Source organism: Perissodus microlepis, chromosome 4 (genome assembly GCF_051167445.1).
Source record: "Perissodus microlepis isolate ML-2025 ecotype Zambia chromosome 4, ASM5116744v1, whole genome shotgun sequence".
NCBI lineage: Eukaryota > Metazoa > Chordata > Actinopteri > Cichliformes > Cichlidae > Perissodus > Perissodus microlepis.
Window position 1 is genome coordinate 28,819,489 of NC_140464.1, and position 18,060 is coordinate 28,837,548.

General features: G+C 41.0%; 1 protein-coding gene across 1 annotated transcript; it reads right to left on the reverse strand.

The window, feature by feature from the left end:
• Positions 1-3,348: 3,348 nt before the first annotated feature.
• Positions 3,349-18,058, reverse strand: LOC146389203 (all-trans-retinol 13,14-reductase-like). The gene is made up of 12 exons (XM_084926929.1): positions 16,770-18,058; positions 15,906-16,088; positions 11,126-11,264; positions 10,867-10,969; positions 9,943-10,138; positions 9,659-9,856; positions 8,540-8,659; positions 8,290-8,428; positions 7,881-7,990; positions 7,606-7,772; positions 6,821-6,980; positions 3,349-6,134 (listed from the first exon to the last, which is right to left on the reverse strand). Exons 1-12 carry the CDS (start codon positions 16,933-16,935, stop codon positions 5,983-5,985), a joined length of 1,833 nt encoding a protein of 610 aa, XP_084783055.1. The 5' UTR covers positions 16,936-18,058; the 3' UTR covers positions 3,349-5,982.
• Positions 18,059-18,060: the final 2 nt, after the last annotated feature.

Sequence of the window (18,060 nt, forward strand, 5' to 3'; positions counted from 1 at the left end):
TTTTTTCACCCCTAAAAATACACATTCAAAGAACCACAATTGTAGCCTAATTTCACACAAAATCGTCACATGACATTAATGATAATGAAGCCGTTCATTTTAATTTGTAGAATTTAGCTGCTTTTCAGTTTTTAGCCACCAAAGAGGACCGTGTTTAAATGTAATGAATGACTAATGATCCCTTTTTTTTTGATACATGCTTCAGTGCTTCAGAAAGCTTCATTTGGCCTTTACTAGTGAAAACAGTTTTTTTTTTTTTTAGCTAAAACAAAAATGTCAAAGCAGCTGGAAGTTCAAGTCTCCACAAAACTTTGCAATAAATGCAAACAATAAGAAAAGTAGGAGGAGCGCCTCAGCTTCCTTATGAAGCTGCCCAAATGAGATTATCCAGAACAGGTGTGTCATTCTCAGCACATGTGTTAGCCTGAAGGTGGGAAACTCCACTGTTCCCGACAATGTGCATAGGCCAGCACATACACGTCCGTACACAAAGAGGGAAAATGGGAGAATGAAGACACAAACCAGTCCAGAACAACAGCTCAAAATCATCAATTTTAATTAGGTTACTGTGTCCACACTGTGTATAGTAAATAGCCTATATGACTATGGCTGCTACTACTCCTACAACCGTCACCAAACAGTTATGTGTTATCTGAAAGTTGTGATATTTAAAAATTCTTATATTTTATACATAAAATAATAAAAAAGACTTTGAACATGCATACAGCTATTTATTAATCATTTTATACTGTTCAACTTTATCACCATTGTTTCTGTATTTTGCAAATATGTAAATCTCATATTTAACATGTTAGAAAAAAGATGGTTAAAAATATTTATATTTTAGGTATAGGTATAGATTAATATGTATTTTATATTTCTCACTAATTTTCTACTATCTCAGTTATTGTGCTGAAGTGTGGGAGAATACATATGCGAGTAATATAAAACCCCTATGCTTGCTACAGTAGAAAATGGTACGAATGGTTCATAATGTTAAATATAGAGAACATACAAATGATCTGTTTATAAAATTGAAATTGTTGAAATTAGAAGATTTAGTGACATTACAGACAATTACTCATGTTCAAGGCAAAAAAAAAAAAAAAAAAATGCATTACCTCTTAAGTTACAAAGGTTATTTGTCATGTGTTTAGGATGTGGGCACTATAGAAGGAAATTTTACTTGTACAGTATTATGTACTGGAATTTAACAAACACATTTTTCTTGCAGGAAACAGAAAAACATTTACCTAAAAATAAAAATGCAGTGCAAGATAGAAATGTTTCTGTATGAGTTCAAGTTCCTGCAGATTACATATTAAATCAATGAATAAGTTCTCAGTAAGCTTTGATTCATTTTGTAGACCTATTGTTTATCCATATGTTGACAGTTGGCTTTGCTCCAGATGATGAATCATGTTACTGCTATAACTCGCCTTGCAGGCTTTTTCCATGTCCTTATTTATTAGATGGTAGTCATTGTTTTGTCCTGTCAAATGGTATGCTACCAGGTAGCTCCCCTTCAACCGTCTGCTGAAGGGGAGGCTCAGTTTGTCAAGCGTCCATCCAGACTTGAAGGAGCAGTGGGCATCATCACTTATGATCTTTGCAATAGGTCTTCCAAAGAGGCAACTGCAAAAATTGCCATCATGTTCAAGGTGCCATTAAAACAGAAGCCAAATCAATGTGGATTGGGAGTCTTTGATATTGGCACAGAATGTAACCAAGATCTCTTTCATGAGATGTCCAAAAACTCAGGCACAACATTTGTCAGAGGCCCAGCCAAAGGTCCCAATCTCACATACAAAAGTGAAAGTGTTGCCATCATGGCCACAATGTCAAAAGGCATCACAGCTTCAATTAAGGTGCAAGTAAAGGAAAACTGCAAATAACTTTCCAGTGGTAAATCTACTTTTTCAGAGAGTGATTTTGTGCTAGTTGTCTAAGCTAGTTTGATTGTTCAGCTTCATGTGGTTAATCACTGATATTTGCTTTGAATGATGCTTCTCTGGCTTCTTGGAAAACCTGCACTGAACACAGATCTGTAAAATGTTAAATAAATTGGTAAAACCAGCAATTTATGCATCTCTGTGTGTTTGTTTGTACCCTTTACGCATTGTCATGTAGCTGTATTAACAGCTGTGCCCTTATTATAGAAAATGTCACGTCCGGTGTGGCAGACATGTGGAGTTGTAGAAAGGACCTAAAAGGCGGCAGCTCTGGTGCAGGTGAGTATTTATTTACAGGAGTGGGTACAAACAGCAATGGTGGGTGAACATGAAACCGGAAACCTAAACTGGGTAAAACTAACAAAACAAACCAGAAACGAAGATGCAGGGAGGTCCGGGGAAATACATACGGAGAGACGCAGGGAGACCGAGGGGAAACAACACAGACGAACCAGCAACGACTAAGACAGAAGACAAGACTTAAAAACACTCAGAACACAGGGAGATCACACACAGGTGGGGGACACAGCTGGGAGTGATTAACGTGACGAGACTAGGGAGGCAAACTGAAAACACTCACATAAGACGCAGACCTTCAAAATAAAACAGGAACTTACACATGAAAGGACACAAACTAAGAAACGCAGACTAGATACAGGAACACACGGGCAGAACAGAGTAAACACTAAACAGAGGAAGAACAGAACCAATAATCACACTAATAGAAAACACAAAACGCTGGGTCAAAAGGACCCAGGACCATGACAGAAAATTATTGGTTAATGTGCTTGTTGTATTTTACAAATATTAGTAGATATATGTAATATGACTGCAAGCTCTTTCAGTTTAAATCAATTCACTTTTATATAGCTCCAACAGCAATCCAGGCCGCAGCTGGCGTGGACGATGAGGCCGCAGCTGGCGTGGACGATGAGGCCGCAGCTGGCGTGGACGATGAGGCCGCAGCTGGCGTGGACGATGAGGCCGCAGCTGGCGTGGACGATGAGGCCGCAGCTGGCGTGGACGATGAGGCCGCAGCTGGCGTGGACGATGAGGCCGCAGCTGGCGAGTCTGAAGCCGGGCCAGGCGAGGACGACGGCACGGCGGCGTGGGAGCCGGAGGCGCTGCAGGCGGCGGCGTGGGAGCCGGAGGCGCTGCAGGCGGCGGCGTGGGAGCCCCTTGGACCCTCCAGCGACGACAGGAGACAAAGGCCGGAGCGGTCCTACGGACCCTCCAGCAGAAGCCATCACTAAGCCAGCAGTCATGGAGGCCACTAGCTGACACAAAGGCGACTGGCAATGCACTGAGCACTGGCTCTGCCCAGGCAACGCTGACATGGTGCAGTTCTCAGGTAGCTGCTTAAACTTCAGGGGTCCAGAATCAGCTGGGGAGTGAGACCTAGCCTCTGGGGAAGCCCTGGAGCGGCAAACTGTGCCAATGGCAGCTAAACCATGAAAAGCACCTTGAGTTGAAATTAGACTTTCTCCCTGCATGGAGTGAATGAGTGAAACTGGTAATACTGGAGCCTGAACTACGAGTAACGGTGACACAGGGCCCTGAACTACAGGTGACACCGGAGGCGCAGGGGCCTGAACTGAAAGTGACACCGGAGGCGCAGGGGCCTGAACTGAAAGTGACACCGGAGGCGCAGGGGCCTGAACTGAAAGTGACACCGGAGGCGCAGGGGCCTGAACTGAAAGTGACACTGGAGGCACTGGACACTGAAATGAGGGAGACACTGGTGACTGAGCAGAGAGTGGCTGCTGGGCAGCTGACTGAGCAGAGAGTGGCTGCTGGGCAGCTGACTGAGCAGAGAGTGGCTGCTGGGCAGCTGACTGAGCAGAGAGTGGCTGCTGGGCAGCTGACTGAGCAGAGAGTGGCTGCTGGGCAGCTGACTGAGCAGAGAGTGGCTGCTGGGCAGGTGATACGCTGTTCACATAATCATCTGCCGCACAGAACACAGCCCCTGAATGAACAGTCATACAGTCTGAAAACGGAAAAAGAGTCCTCACTCACCACAGCCGGCGAATTAGAAGCCCGAACGTCCGGCTGTGGGGTGGCGCGCCGGCGGCGCGATCGGCATTTCCTCCCCGCAGACAGCTCCGACGGGCCGGGCAAGATCACATCCGGCGAGTCGGGCAGCGAGGCAGGAGTGGCTGAGAGAAGGTGAGGTGTGTGCCGGAGAAAAGCCTGCATGGTCGGAGGAAGCGACTTCAGAAGCCATGGCAGGCCAGAAAAGAGCCGTTGTAGCCGGCTTTCCACGGTGCGGCGAAGCTCCTCCGGAGGGTTCTCTAGCCACAGCCCGAGGAGAATCTCCACATTATACGTAATGTCGTCCCGGAGCTCCTCGGACGGATTTACTGCCGCTGGGTCCATGGTGGCTGGTTCGTACTGTCACGTCCGGTGTGGCAGACATGTGGAGTTGTAGAAAGGACCCAAAAGGCGGCAGCTCTGGTGCAGGTGAGTATTTATTTACAGGAGTGGGTACAAACAGCAATGGTGGGTGAACATGAAACCGGAAACCTAAACTGGGTAAAACTAACAAAACAAACCAGAAACGAAGATGCAGGGAGGTCCGGGGAAATACATACGGAGAGACGCAGGGAGACCGAGGGGAAACAACACAGACGAACCAGCAACGACTAAGACAGAAGACAAGACTTAAAAACACTCAGAGAACACAGGGAGATCACACACAGGTGGGGGACACAGCTGGGAGTGATTAACGTGACGAGACTAGGGAGGCAAACTGAAAACACTCACATAAGACGCAGACCTTCAAAATAAAACAGGAACTTACACATGAAAGGACACAAACTAAGAAACGCAGACTAGATACAGGAACACACGGGCAGAACAGAGTAAACACTAAACAGAGGAAGAACAGAACCAATAATCACACTAATAGAAAACACAAAACGCTGGGTCAAAAGGACCCAGGACCATGACAGAAAATTATTGGTTAATGTGCTTGTTGTATTTTACAAATATTAGTAGATATATGTAATATGACTGCAAGCTCTTTCAGTTTAAATCAATTCACTTTTATATAGCTCCAACAGCAATCCCCTCAAGATCCCAGGATGTTTTAGGGTTTTCTACACTCTGACATTGATAATTGAGGTACATTACAAACCTGAATTGCTAATAATTAATTCAATATCCTTTTAATGGTGCCACATGGGGGCATGTGGCACCATTAAAAGGTGGTTCTAATAACATGTGGTGCTAATAACTTGATTAATGGCTCTGTGGCATTAATGTTCTTATTGCCATCAACCTTATTGTGTTTTTTACCCCTTCCAATTCAAGTACATAAACTTATAGTGCGGGCTGTAGATTTGATTTGTCACAGGAGGATAATATGATGAGTGACCAGGATGGATAAAAAATTAGTATTGAAGGAGCAGCTCTAGTTTTGTGGTTTGGAGATAAAGTTGGAGAGGACAGGTTGAGATAGTCTGGACAACAGATTCTGAATGTGAAGTTTTCAGGTAAAGACCACAGAGAAGATTCATGGCTGTAGTAAAGGAGGAGATGCAGAAGATTAATGTTTCAGAAGAGGATGTTAGAATAGATCAACTGTGATGACCCCTAAAGGGAGCGGTCGGAAGAATCTGGTGATTCCCGGGAAGCTGCAGTATGTCAATAAAAAGACTTGTAAATGAATAGCTTAATTGTTTATTAAAGGTATCACTGTAATGGTTTATTGCAGGCATCTCACATGCAACTGGTGAGGTTTTCTTTAAATGAAAGCTCAATGAAAAGTGAATGAAGGTGACATTTGGCAGCAGGTTTAAAATGTCTTTATCACTTTTAAAGAATCTAAGAGCAGCTACAGCAGAAGCAGTTATGGTGGTGGAAGTGCAGATTTGTATTCATCACTCACACATTTGTTTACACATTTAATTCAGCTAACCTTACAGCATGACTGGAAACTATCCAAAGATATATATCATAAAAAGCATTAAATCTTATCTCAGAGACGTGAAATTTTATGTACTCGAGAAGAACACAGACTCCACCACAGCTACCAGGTTAATTTGTGACTACTCTGATTGCGTTTGAGGCGGGTCTTCAGGGCTAGAAGGTCAATGTAGAGGATCTGACTGAGGACAGCTGACGCACAAAGCAGTCCACCGTGAAGAGCTCCAGCCATGCCATTGCAAAATACGTCCTGACCTGAACACACACAGAAACATCAGGAAATTATTGCACTCAGAGTTTGTATATACTTAAAGAACTAGTTTGTAGTTGAGTTTGTAGAGTAAGATTGTTGGGGCCATTTTTGTTAAATTCTTGGGAATCATACTTTTTTATCCATTATTGTTTTTTCTTAAAAACAGTAAGAATATACTTAAGCTAGTTTGCTTTTTAAATCTGTAATTACATTTTTAATTTTGGAAAATTTTTCATTACTGTGGTAACTTTTGGACCCTCCCATTAATTAAGAGCTTAAGAGAACACTGTGGGGTGCGGTGGAAATCTATTTTGTTTATCAAAGGTCCAGTAAGACGACAGGAGGGTTTTAAACGGCCTTTTTTTAAAAACACTTTTTGAACTTGTGGAATTATATTAAATAATTATATATATTAAAAGTGTAATTATAATAAACTTTCATTTACATCTAAGTTGTAAAAAATTATTTGGTTGATTTTTGGTTCATATTTATATAAGAAATAAACAACATGTGTTTTTCAAAGAATCAAGGAAGTGCATTCAGAAACAAACTACCGGTTACCACCCATGGCCTTTTCTTGGAGTATTTTTCTTTTGTTTCTTAAAAGGCTGTGACAAAGATGAATTATTGTCACTGTGTGAGTGAGAATCTTAGTAAGTGTAGATATGGCTGGGGGAATGAGAATCACCTGTTAAATAGAGACCGCTGATGGGAGTCTGTGGTCGTGTCTTAGCAATCGCTTCTGGCTTGAAGCGCTCCAAGTTGTGTTCAGCTCCATACATCTCACCTCTTGGAGCACCCAAATAGTGGACGTTTGTTAGAGGGGTTGCAGCATCTACCATTACTACCTGGAAAACATACACGTCTAAATTAATGGAGGATTTATCAATAGAGTTTGGGACTGTGAAATTCCAACTAGTTGTTGTACAAGTTGAGCGGATAATGAAATATACAGAGATGTTAGTGTTGCTTTTTGACAGTTAAATTGTGGACATTAAAAAACTCAGAGCAGTTCTGTTGTAAAACGACAAAAGCATACATATGACAAGGGATGGAAGCCGGAACATTTTTGCACTTTCCAGATTGAAAGGAATGACAACGAGCTGAGAACATGGAGCTAACAATGACAAAGTCTTTTTTTTTTCTTTAAATTTCTTCAAAGCATATATGAGCATTCTCCCATGAGGGGTTAGATGTCACAGGGTTAAAATTCAAGCCTTTTCAGTGATTTTCAGCACCTCTACAAGTCCATTTTAATCCTAAACAGTTAAAAAAAAAACTAACCCTGACTAAAAAGCAACTTTTGAACAGAAAACAACTGTTGAGTAATGCACGTTAGCTTAGTTTGCAAACAGATTAAGTTAATTGCATAATTTGACTAAATGTGATAAATCAAATTTAGATCATTAATTAATCAATCAGAATACATTGTCTGTGCAGACAATGAACACATTCACAAGTATCTACACACACCTTGTCTCGCAGATGAGGGAAGATGGTTAGTGCCCATTCCAGCAGCTCTTGGGCCATACTGTTCTTCAGATCCACGTAGTCCTGTCCCCGTTTCCCAAGCTTGGTCCCCTCCCATTCCTCAAACCATTCATAGCGTGCCATGGTTAACAAAGTCATACAGGACTTACCTGTGAAGAGATAGGAAGAAGAATAAAGGGTACTGTAATACTGTCAAACAGTCAGAGTGGTGCATCAAAGATGAACAGGTGAATTTTGTCCATGCAAATGTGCATTACCTGGATGTCTGATGCTGGCTGTTGGATCTTTAGCAGACGGAAAAGTGATAAACATCATGGGAATGTTTCCCAAAACCTGCTCTCTGCTTAGAGATGAATACTGCTCCATGCTTCTCACACAATGTTTTGTACAAAGACACAAAAGAAAATTTGTTAATTCAATCCATTAAATGTTAAATACACTGCAATGGCGATAAGATAGGGTTGAATTATTATTATTATTATTATTATTATTATTATAAAACACATAAACATGGAAATATTTAGATGGAACACTAGAATGACAAAAAAGTATAGACCGAGATACAATTTTTGACTAGATTTTAGAAGAAATCGGATAGAAGTTAGAAGTAGAAATAAAGATAAACTACAAAAAGATGAAGGAATGAAAGAAGAGAGGAAAACCTACAGTGAGTCCAAGTCATTGTCTTTATACATCCAGAAGTTATTGGAAACAATGCCTAGCTCCTCTTTGGTTCCATCGAGACCAACAAAGACCAAAAAGGAACCCATGCCATGATGTACCATACTCAACAATGACTGGATCTCTATACAACAGAAAACATATAGAATCTTTAGAGAGCAAAAGACACTTCAGGAAATGCATGATACTCATATCAAATTAAAATCAAAAACAAGTGCAACACATCGACTGTTACCTGGTTTTTCTTGTATATTGTGAGGTAGAAACTTCTGGAAGGTGTTGAAGATTCCAGCATTTGAAATTACAGCAGGGGCAAGAACCTCTATCTCTTCTTGTCCTTTAAGAACCACCACACCTGAAAGATACAGTGTTATCCTGATATTATTACTTGGTGGAGATATCGTTTTTGGACACTGGATCACACTTGCTCCTGTTTCTCAGATAATGTAGAGTTTCTTTGGAAAAACAGTAAATCCAAACTTCAGATAACCTGAGACATTAATTTCAAGACAAAGAAATTTATCAATAAAGTTATCCAGTCTAAAACCATCATGACATTACAAATTTACTACCAATGACCTAATACCTAAGGTGACTAAAATTCTACCAGCAAAACATTTGCCACTAATTGCCACCTCATTTTACTATCTGTAACCACTAAGTAAACAGAGATAACTGCCTTACTTTTAATAATCTGGTCTGACAAATAAGTTTGTCTCACTGGTTGTTGCGGTTTTGTGCAGTAGGATTAAGAATGTGTTGTTCTGAAGAGCTCAGTGAATTAGAGCATGGTACTGTAATGGGATGCCAAGCCATTTCATGAAATTTCTTTCCTCCTAGATATTCCACAATCAACTGTACTTGGGATTTTTGCAAAGTGGAGGAGTTTTGGAACTACAGTAACTCAGCTATGAAGTGACCATATAAATTGCAGAGTATGGTCACTGAGATGTATAATAATGCATAAAACTCTGCTGAATTAGTCACTGCAAAGTTCTTCTGGCATTACAATCAACTCAGAAACTGTGCTTCAGGAGCTTCATGGCTTGAGTTTCCATAGGTGAGCTGCTGTGGGTTTAATGTGTAGATATCCCAGTACTTTTTCCCATATAGCATATACTGACAGGTTGACATTTAATATTGCAAAAGATCTGCTGTAGTTTGCAACAGAAAACATTCAGCAAACTTAGTATACTTTGAGTACATTGTGCAGTCATACAAGTTAGTAATTCAGGCTGTGTCCATTTGGACACTCGGCTAGACCCACAACAAGCCATCAGACTGTCCTCAAAGAATTTGTCAAGAAATTAAACATGAAATATGAAGTTATTTTCTCTCCCCCTGTCCCACTCACCATACGCCTTCCCCTGTTCGTTGAGGAGGATGCGTTGCACTGGAGCCCTGACTAGGACTGCACCACCTGCTTGCTGAATGACTGGGATGATGTGAAAGGCAAATTCACTTGCGCCCCCACGTGGATAGTATGCACCACGCTTGTAGTGGTGAAGGAGGAGGGCATTAATGAGAAAGCTGGAGTCTTTAGGAGGGACGCCTTCAAGAGAAGAAGATGAAACAGAACCATGAAGAGAATGTACCGTCTGATCTGAGTGGCAATATGCTTTTGTGTGTGTCCAGCACCATAGAACAGGTATGCAGAAAGTGCCTGCAAGTCCTTGCTCTGTGTGAGGTGGGATATTAATTCTGAATGGCTGGTTGTTGCAAGACGAAACACTGAAGATATCCAATGTAATAGGCCAGTCCGAATGAGAAAGTTAACCAACCAGTACGGAACGATCTTCAACATGGCAATAAGTGGCGCCCTCTGTGAACCAAGCTGTAAGAGAGCACACAGTCATATTTATTAATGAGAGTCCTATCTACGCTTTACTTATCTGGCACCATTTATAATACAAGTGCAGTTTACTGTTAAGGTGCCAAAATCTATTGAGCAATTCTCCCAAGTTCATCGGGGAAGAGCAGAACTGGTCATCTGATAACAGATTGCTACACTGATTGTATTTCTGGAACTGGATCAGTTAATTGGTGATTTTTGGCTTCTAATAAGTATCCACTATTTTAAGCTACAACCCATTCTGTTTAGCTGATTCATCACATTGTTGGACATGTATACAGTTGCATGTGTGTAAACAAGTAAGTACTGCAAACAAAATAGAGCTCAATGGAAAAAACTCATGCTGGATTTTTGTATTGATATGGACAGGGTAAGTTGTTAGGAACTGAATGAAACAGATAAAACAGAAAAAATAGTAGTTTGAATTAGATTTCCTAGAGTCTCTTGTTCCTTTCATTTTTTGAGAAGTACATATCCAGTGGACAAGCAAGCATTTGATCCTCTTTGAAGCGGTGCCTGTAAAACAAGGTGATAGTCTTGATAATAGGCACAAGGAAAGTTAAAATTCCTGTTGCAAGATGTTTGAGGGTTTTTTTTATTTTTTGCTTATGCCTTACATTTTAATATACTAGTCCATTGCATAATCCCTGCACCCTTCTTTTTGAGGCATCCACTTCCTTATGATTATCCTTGCTTCTGTCCCTTTTTACCTTCATCAGTCTCATTAATTCATCAATGGCTTCTTCTTCTCCTGGAAACTGATTCTTCAGGCTGACTGCCATTTCAGTCTTCCCTGCATGGACATGGTACTCCCTGAGAATGATGGGAGATTGGAAGATTTATGATGAAAGTGAGGAAAGATGAGGCACTAAAGGTGGGAAATCCAGTTTGTTTCATTTGCAATAGAAAGTTGGCAAAAAAGTTAACGAAAGTCAGGGATACTGAAACAAGTAACAAAATCTGATCTACCTGCGCTGGTCATGCTGACCTAGGATCACTGTATCAAAGTGCTGCTCCAGCCTTGCAAACTGCAGCTGTCCCTCTGTGATCTGATCCAAAGCAACCTTCAACAAGCTGTTCTCATGAAGCTGACCCAGGTAATGGATACCTGGTGGTAACATAATGGGTTTAAATTCACTTGTGCATTTTTTCAAAAATGTAAACAAACAAAAAAGAAAGAAAACACAAGCAGTGAAACCAAATTAATCTCTCACATTTAGATGAACCAGTTTTTTAGGGTTTCTTAAGAATTACACGATAAAGGAATCAAGTAACTGTGCAGTCATAAAATGGATAGTACTGCATAATGGGTTACATCACCCATACACAGTGTTGGGGAGTAACGGAATACATGTACCGCTGTTACGTATTTAAAATACAAAATATGAGTAACTGTATTCCGTTACAGTTACCGTTTAAAAAGGTGGTATTCAGAATACAGTTACTTTGTTGAAATAAATGGATTACACGGAGGTATTTTCCTTTTTCATATTGTCGCGGGTCAGGACTGTTTGGGTTTTGTTTGACAGCTATGTTCTGTTGTTCCAGGCGGCAGCATTACGGTTGCCATGGTTACAGGATGACGCGCTCTCACTGCCACTGTGTGTTTCCTGGGTGAGAGAGCCCTTTTTGTTGTTGTTATGCTAAGCCAGTGGTTCCCAAACTTTTTTTTGTTGGGCCCCCCTTGTTTTACAAGAAAAATGTTCGCGCCCCCCCCCTTCTCGCGCGTGCACACGCGCACGCACAAACACATCCTCCAACCACACACACCCATATTTTGCTCCATTGCGGTTTATTTCACACCTCAAACATTTAGTAAACAATTAAGCAAATACAAGTAACCTGCAATAAATTACAGGTAGTAATAAAATAAACTACTAACTCTTTTACGCTACGTCCACACCTACACGGATATTTTTGAAAACGCAGCTGTTTCGTCTACACGTAAACAGCGTTTCGAATCACCGAAAACGGAGATTTTTTTAAACTCATTTTTTTGTGTTTACGTGTGGACGAGGAATACAGAGTTGGTCACGCAATGTCAAAGGTATGCGCCTTTCTCACGTCACGCTGTGCGCACGTTATTTTTTTACATGAGATGAATTGCAGAATGGCAGATTGAGACAAAATACTGTTAATCTGACTATCTGCAGGTTTTACACGCTTACATACACACGTAGTTACTGTCCCTCCATTTAGAAAGGCAGAGGCCTCACATGTAATTATTTTACATGTAGTTTTTTTTTTCATGTGTAATAATATTCAACATTGCTATCAATACATTTTTCAAAAAATGCCTCTCTGTGCAAAATGGGTTTAAAAACATAAACAACTGTAGGATACTGTTTGTCTGTGATTTGAACAGCCCAGCGCTGCTCTCAACACAGGGAAAACCAATTCTGCAGGGGAGACCTACCTTGGCACTTGTGCAGGTGAAACCAAAGGGCAGATATGCTTCACCATATTTTCTAGTCTTTGGCTTAGAATGAAGTTGGTTTGGAAACATATTCAGCTATGCTTCATCTCCTGCTTTGCGTTTCTGTGGGCACCCTGTGCTAGCAGTGTCCAAGCGTTTTGTTTTTTTCCCCCCCTTTTCATTCTGCGCCCCCCCCCCTGCAATGGTTCTGCACCCCCCCAAGGGTGCGGGCCCCACACTTTGGGAAGGTCTGTGCTAAGCTATGCCGAGCAGTTGGGTTACCAGCCGTGCGTTTCTGTTGGAAAATGAACGGCTGTGCTCCCTGGCAACTCGGGGAAGCAAAACTAAACGACACCTCTGTCTCCTCCTTGTCTGAGCTAGCCACAACATGTATAATACACAGCGGTATTTTCCTGTTTCATATGTTGGGCTATACCCTCTCTATTTTTGGTAATTCCACGCCAGTGGAAACCCCCAAAAAACAGGCATTAAGAGGCCCTAATGCCTTTGTCTCAATCTTGTGTCTCATCATGACGTGAAGAAATATTTTTAAAAATGATTTAATATGAAGGCAATAGGCAGAACGCTACCCTAAAGAATGTAGCCTCATGGGCAGTGTAGTCCGTGCTGCAGGGACTGCCATACCTGTTATTTGTCTGTGAGCGCGAGGAGGGAGAAAAAGGAGAGCGCAAAAGTACGAGCTGTCACCGAGAAACAGGAGATGGAAGCATGGAAATATAATAATAACCACTGCAGCCAAACAGAGTGCCTGACGAGCCTAGTTGTAAGTACGCTATTAAGACTCGACTGTACACCGTGTTCGTGTTTTCTCCGAAACAATAAGTTCCGTTGGAGCAGCCTTTCAACGCCTCTCTCTGTCTCTCACCTCTCTCTGTCTCTCGCAAGCAAAGTTGACCCAGACAACAAAGTAAAGCTATTTTTCAGCTACGAGCCCGACACGGAACCCGACGTATTAGCCAGAGGTCCCTTTACTACGGTTCGGAGCCGTGGACCTTAAGTAACAGTAATAAATCACATTCATGTAGTTGTAAAAAGCATGACAATATATTAAATAATCCAAAGTATTCAGAATACGTTACTCTCATTGAGTAACGTAATGGAATACGTTACAAAATACATTTTGGGGCATGTATTCTGTAATGGAATACATTTTAAAAGTAACCTTCCCAACACTGCCCATACATTAAATAAACATGTTTAATCTACTTGGACTGAATTATGTGTCATGAATGTTTAAAGCAATTAAATATATTTTCTAGTGCTGTCAGCGTTAATCTCGTTAAAATGACGTTAACTCCATAACCGCATTAAAGCGGGGGCTGCACAGCGTTAACACGTTAACAAGCTAACTGTGCTAACGCGTTGACCCAGTGCAGCTCCATGCACGGGGCGATCCGCGTTAACTCGCTAACGGAGATTTGCAGCATTAATGCAGTTATGGCATTAATGTTATTTTAACCAGATTAACGCTGACAGCACTAGTTTTGACATTATTTTCTCTTAAATTTGCATTTGCAAATTGGTCTCTATAACAAGATGAATTCTCAATTTGGGATCTCTATTATTATTTATTTCCATTCATTCACAACATGTAACAAGTTTCAGATAAATAATATTAAATTATGTAAACATCCCTGTGTGCATAATATACTTGGAAATTGTCAGGGTCCTGGGTGTGACCCAGTGTTTTGTGTTGTTTGTAATCTATCCCAGTATTTATTGTTCTCTGTGTGTAGAAAAGCCTGTGTTAGTGTGAACTACATTACCCAGCAGCCTCTGGGCAGTGATGGGATTCATGGGACTTCTGAGCTAGATGGTCTTCGTTTGTTCCTGGGCTAACAATTGAGGAGAGAGCTGCTTGGAAGGGAAGCAAATAGCCCATCCTGTATTTGTTGGGGATGGTGTGCATCACATAAACGTGAGTCAATGTTCCATGCTTAAGATGGTTACACTGCTACTTGTGTGTATTGGTTTTAGTTACCTTTAGCATATGTGCTAGTTAGCGATAGCTATGGCAGCCCAGTTATTTGATTGTTTTGGGCTTTTTACAGCTTTGTTTGTTCCCTCTGCCAATTTATGTGAATTTGTATACTGTAATATCACTGTATTATGTAGTGGCTAAGTAGGGGGCTGACTGTTTACTAAGTGCATCAGTGTAAATAGGTCATCTCTTGTGTTGGAGTGCCCTCTTGTGGCGCCTTTTGGGTAGTGCCTTAGTAAACGTGAACCCTGTAAGAAGTGGTATCAGACTGATTTGTAGTGGAGGAATTTGTTGCCAGTTTTCTTAATCTTTAATCTGTATTCATGTTGTAATGCATACCCTGTTCTTAATCATAGAAACCACACCATATCACCCCTCCACATCCTCCTACTGTATGCCATACCTCCCTGTACCATCCATCTGACCGCCAATAAACTCCACCTGTGGTAATCTAATCCCTGGATGTCAGCCTCTCCTTCTGACCGAGGATAGTTACTATTGCAGCACCACCCAGCATTAAACTGACGTACACCATTCTGTACACTGTGCCTCCCTTATGTTTGGTCTCTGTGCTTCTCAGTTGCTCTGTCTCCCCTGTCAGTTGTATCGCCTAGTCAAGTCCGCGTCTCAGTGTTACATTTCCTCTTTTACTTTGAAGGTCTGTGTCCTACATGAATGTATTGAATTTCACTTCTTGTCATGTCTGATTTCTCAAAGCTGTGCTCTCCTCCTGTGTCTCATTCCCCTCATTATTCCCCAGTGTATTTAAGCCCTGTGTTTCGCTGTGTCAGTGTTGCTTTGTCCCTCATGGCTGTGTTTCTCTGTGTGTTTCCTGGCGAGTTTAGTTTATTCTTTCTCAGTTTAGTTTTGTGTTGTATGCCTTTTTGTTTGCCTGCAATAAAGCTGTGGTTTTTGAGTTTATCCTTCATATCCGAGATTGCATTTTGGGTCTAACTCCTGCCTGCACACAGCCGAATGTTGACAGAAATATTCACCACTGACAAGTCCATGCCATAAACCCTGTTCTTGAAAAACATCCTATTAATGGTAATGTACTTAACTGAATAACAATCCTCATGGTTCTGATAGTAAATAAAATGTAATTTTTATAATCATTTTAAATTTGGATTTAAAAAAATATATAAATGAATGTGAAATTTGACCATAGCTAACTTTAAGATGTGTTGATCTCAACATGAGAGCATATGAGATTAGGCTTAAAACTCCAGCAATAAATTTGAGCATTTTAGCAGTTTGTCTTGTTGGTTTTAAAGATATATTGTTGTGAGTTTTATTTTGTGGACTGGTGTGTGTTTCCTTCAGCAGCTTACCCACATCAAACTCAAATCCTTTATTTTGGAAGGTGTGTGTGCACCCTCCTGCTTGGTCATGCTGCTCCAGAACTACAACCTTCTTCCCAGCTTTGGACAAAAGTGCTGCTGCCGTCAAACCTCCTATGCCACTGCCAATCACCACTGCGTCCAGATCAGCAGGAACACGGTCCACACGAAATCCTGTGGGGGAAACATTTCAAATCAGCTTGATGGAGGATTGTGAGGGTTTCTAGACACACGAGACAGAAACAGAGGTTTCTGATGGCAATGCAACCTCCACAGAAAGATCCACTTCAGATGTTTGTATAGCTAGATCTAGAAAAACAAATAGGGGTTGACACAAAATTTCAATTTACATGTAAATATGAAATTCTTTATGAATAACAGCTATGAAGTTGTGTGTATTAAATTATTTATTTTCTATTCTAAAAATACATTTTCTTCAGAAGCTAAAAAATGACAAGAAAATGTAGAAAACACCGGTGATTTGAGCTGTGGTAACTAAACGAAAAGCTTAATGTTTAGTGTAATTAACACTACAGCTGAGGTCAAAGGGAATGGCATTGTACTTGAGCTGTGGTAACGCACAAATTTCCTCGTCGTGGGATCAATAAAGTCTTATCTTAAATTTGCAGGTGTTGCTCATAAACCAAAAAACTGACAAACTGATCCATTGACTATCAACATTAATAGGAAAATTAGTACTTCTTCATAGTTTTAAGGATTTATTATGACTCTAGCAGAAGTAAGACGTCTTGATCAGCAGAGTTTTACAAATTCCTCATTCCTTAAATAAAAACTGAGTAAAAACTAAGCATCAAGTAGTCACCAAATTGAGCACTGCTTCCATGCATACATTACCTCTCTTCAGCCTGGCATCCCTCAGTTTGCTGTCAGTGACAAGGGGTCCGGGTGGTCTCAAGCACGACTCACTAAATACCTTGTAGCGTTGCCCCACTATCAAAAAGAAAATGACAATAACCGCCAGCAGCACGCAGCTGAATAGACCAAGCAGCCACCACCACATACTAGCTGAAGGGAGCTTTGCACCTTCTACACTGACAACAGGAGAGAGATCAGAGGCAAGAACGAAGCAGTGAGGAGATCAAATGGGAAGCTTTCCAACTGGGCTGTAGAGGAGAAGACCCAATGAAAAATGAAAACTTTGTTGTTTTTTATAGTCATGAAGTAACAAGCACATAACATGTGACATTATGTGAAATCATACCACAGAATTACAGGAGTGGGAAATTAATTTTCCACAGTAGGCGAGCACTGGCAGAGAATAGAGGGCTGGTTGTATGTGTGTGATATCCACATCCAAAAAAGGACTTTTATTTACAGCTATGTGACTGTTTAGCTTAGATCACTGCAGTTCTACTTTATGATTGTGAACAAAAACGCTTTGAGAGATAAAATGCACTGAAGTTCTTAGTCCTCTGGGAAATATGTAAAGGTTACAAATTCAGAGGGCAATATTATACACTGTGAAAAGACCGCTGAGCAGCAAAGTTGCTCATACAGCAAAGTATGATACATGTGATGAACAAAATTGGAATTAGAAAACCAGTTATAATGTAACCAGGCAGAAATATAATTCATATATTAGATTTGTGTGCAGACTTTATTCCAGGATATTTTATTATTTGGAAGATTTTTGTTATTTTGAAGGCTCTGCTGAGAAGTCCTGTTCTGGTTTCTTGTGACATTCTTGTATCTTTGGTTTCACTTTTTACTTAAAGTGGAGATAATTTATCTGAATTTCAGGAGCAGGACCACACCTCATAAACTACTCTCATGGCTCTGCATCGATGCATGCCTCCTGAACCTTCATAACGCTCAATCATTACTACTTCACAAGGATCCCTTCTTTGAAGATCTACTCGGCCTCGGATCCGCTCCCAGGCCCCTCTGAGGCCTTCCTCAAACCACAGCATCAGTTTATGATTCTTCATTCACTATTGTCAAAACTAAATGTGGATGTGGTCCCAGCTAATGAAAGAGCAACACGTTTCTGTTTTGTGATTCTGTGTTTGGGTACTTGTTGGCTAAGTGCACAGTGAGGTTTTCCCTGACTGTTCTTTGTGCCAAAAGGCAGAAACACAGTTCAGAGTACTCACCTGGCCTTTTTGGAATCACTGGATGGGATATG

Bases quoted from the DNA above. Each gene is read 5' to 3' on its own strand.
- LOC146389203 (XM_084926929.1), bottom strand. From the start codon at position 16,935: ATGTGGTGGTGGCTGCTTGGTCTATTCAGCTGCGTGCTGCTGGCGGTT. The intron at 9,857-9,942 runs GTGCTGGACACA...CTTCTCTTGAAG, and splicing joins TTCTGCATACCTGTTCTATG to GCGTCCCTCCTAAAGACTCC. The intron at 7,991-8,289 runs GTAGGTTTTCCT...TTGTGTGAGAAG, and splicing joins GACAATGACTTGGACTCACT to CATGGAGCAGTATTCATCTC.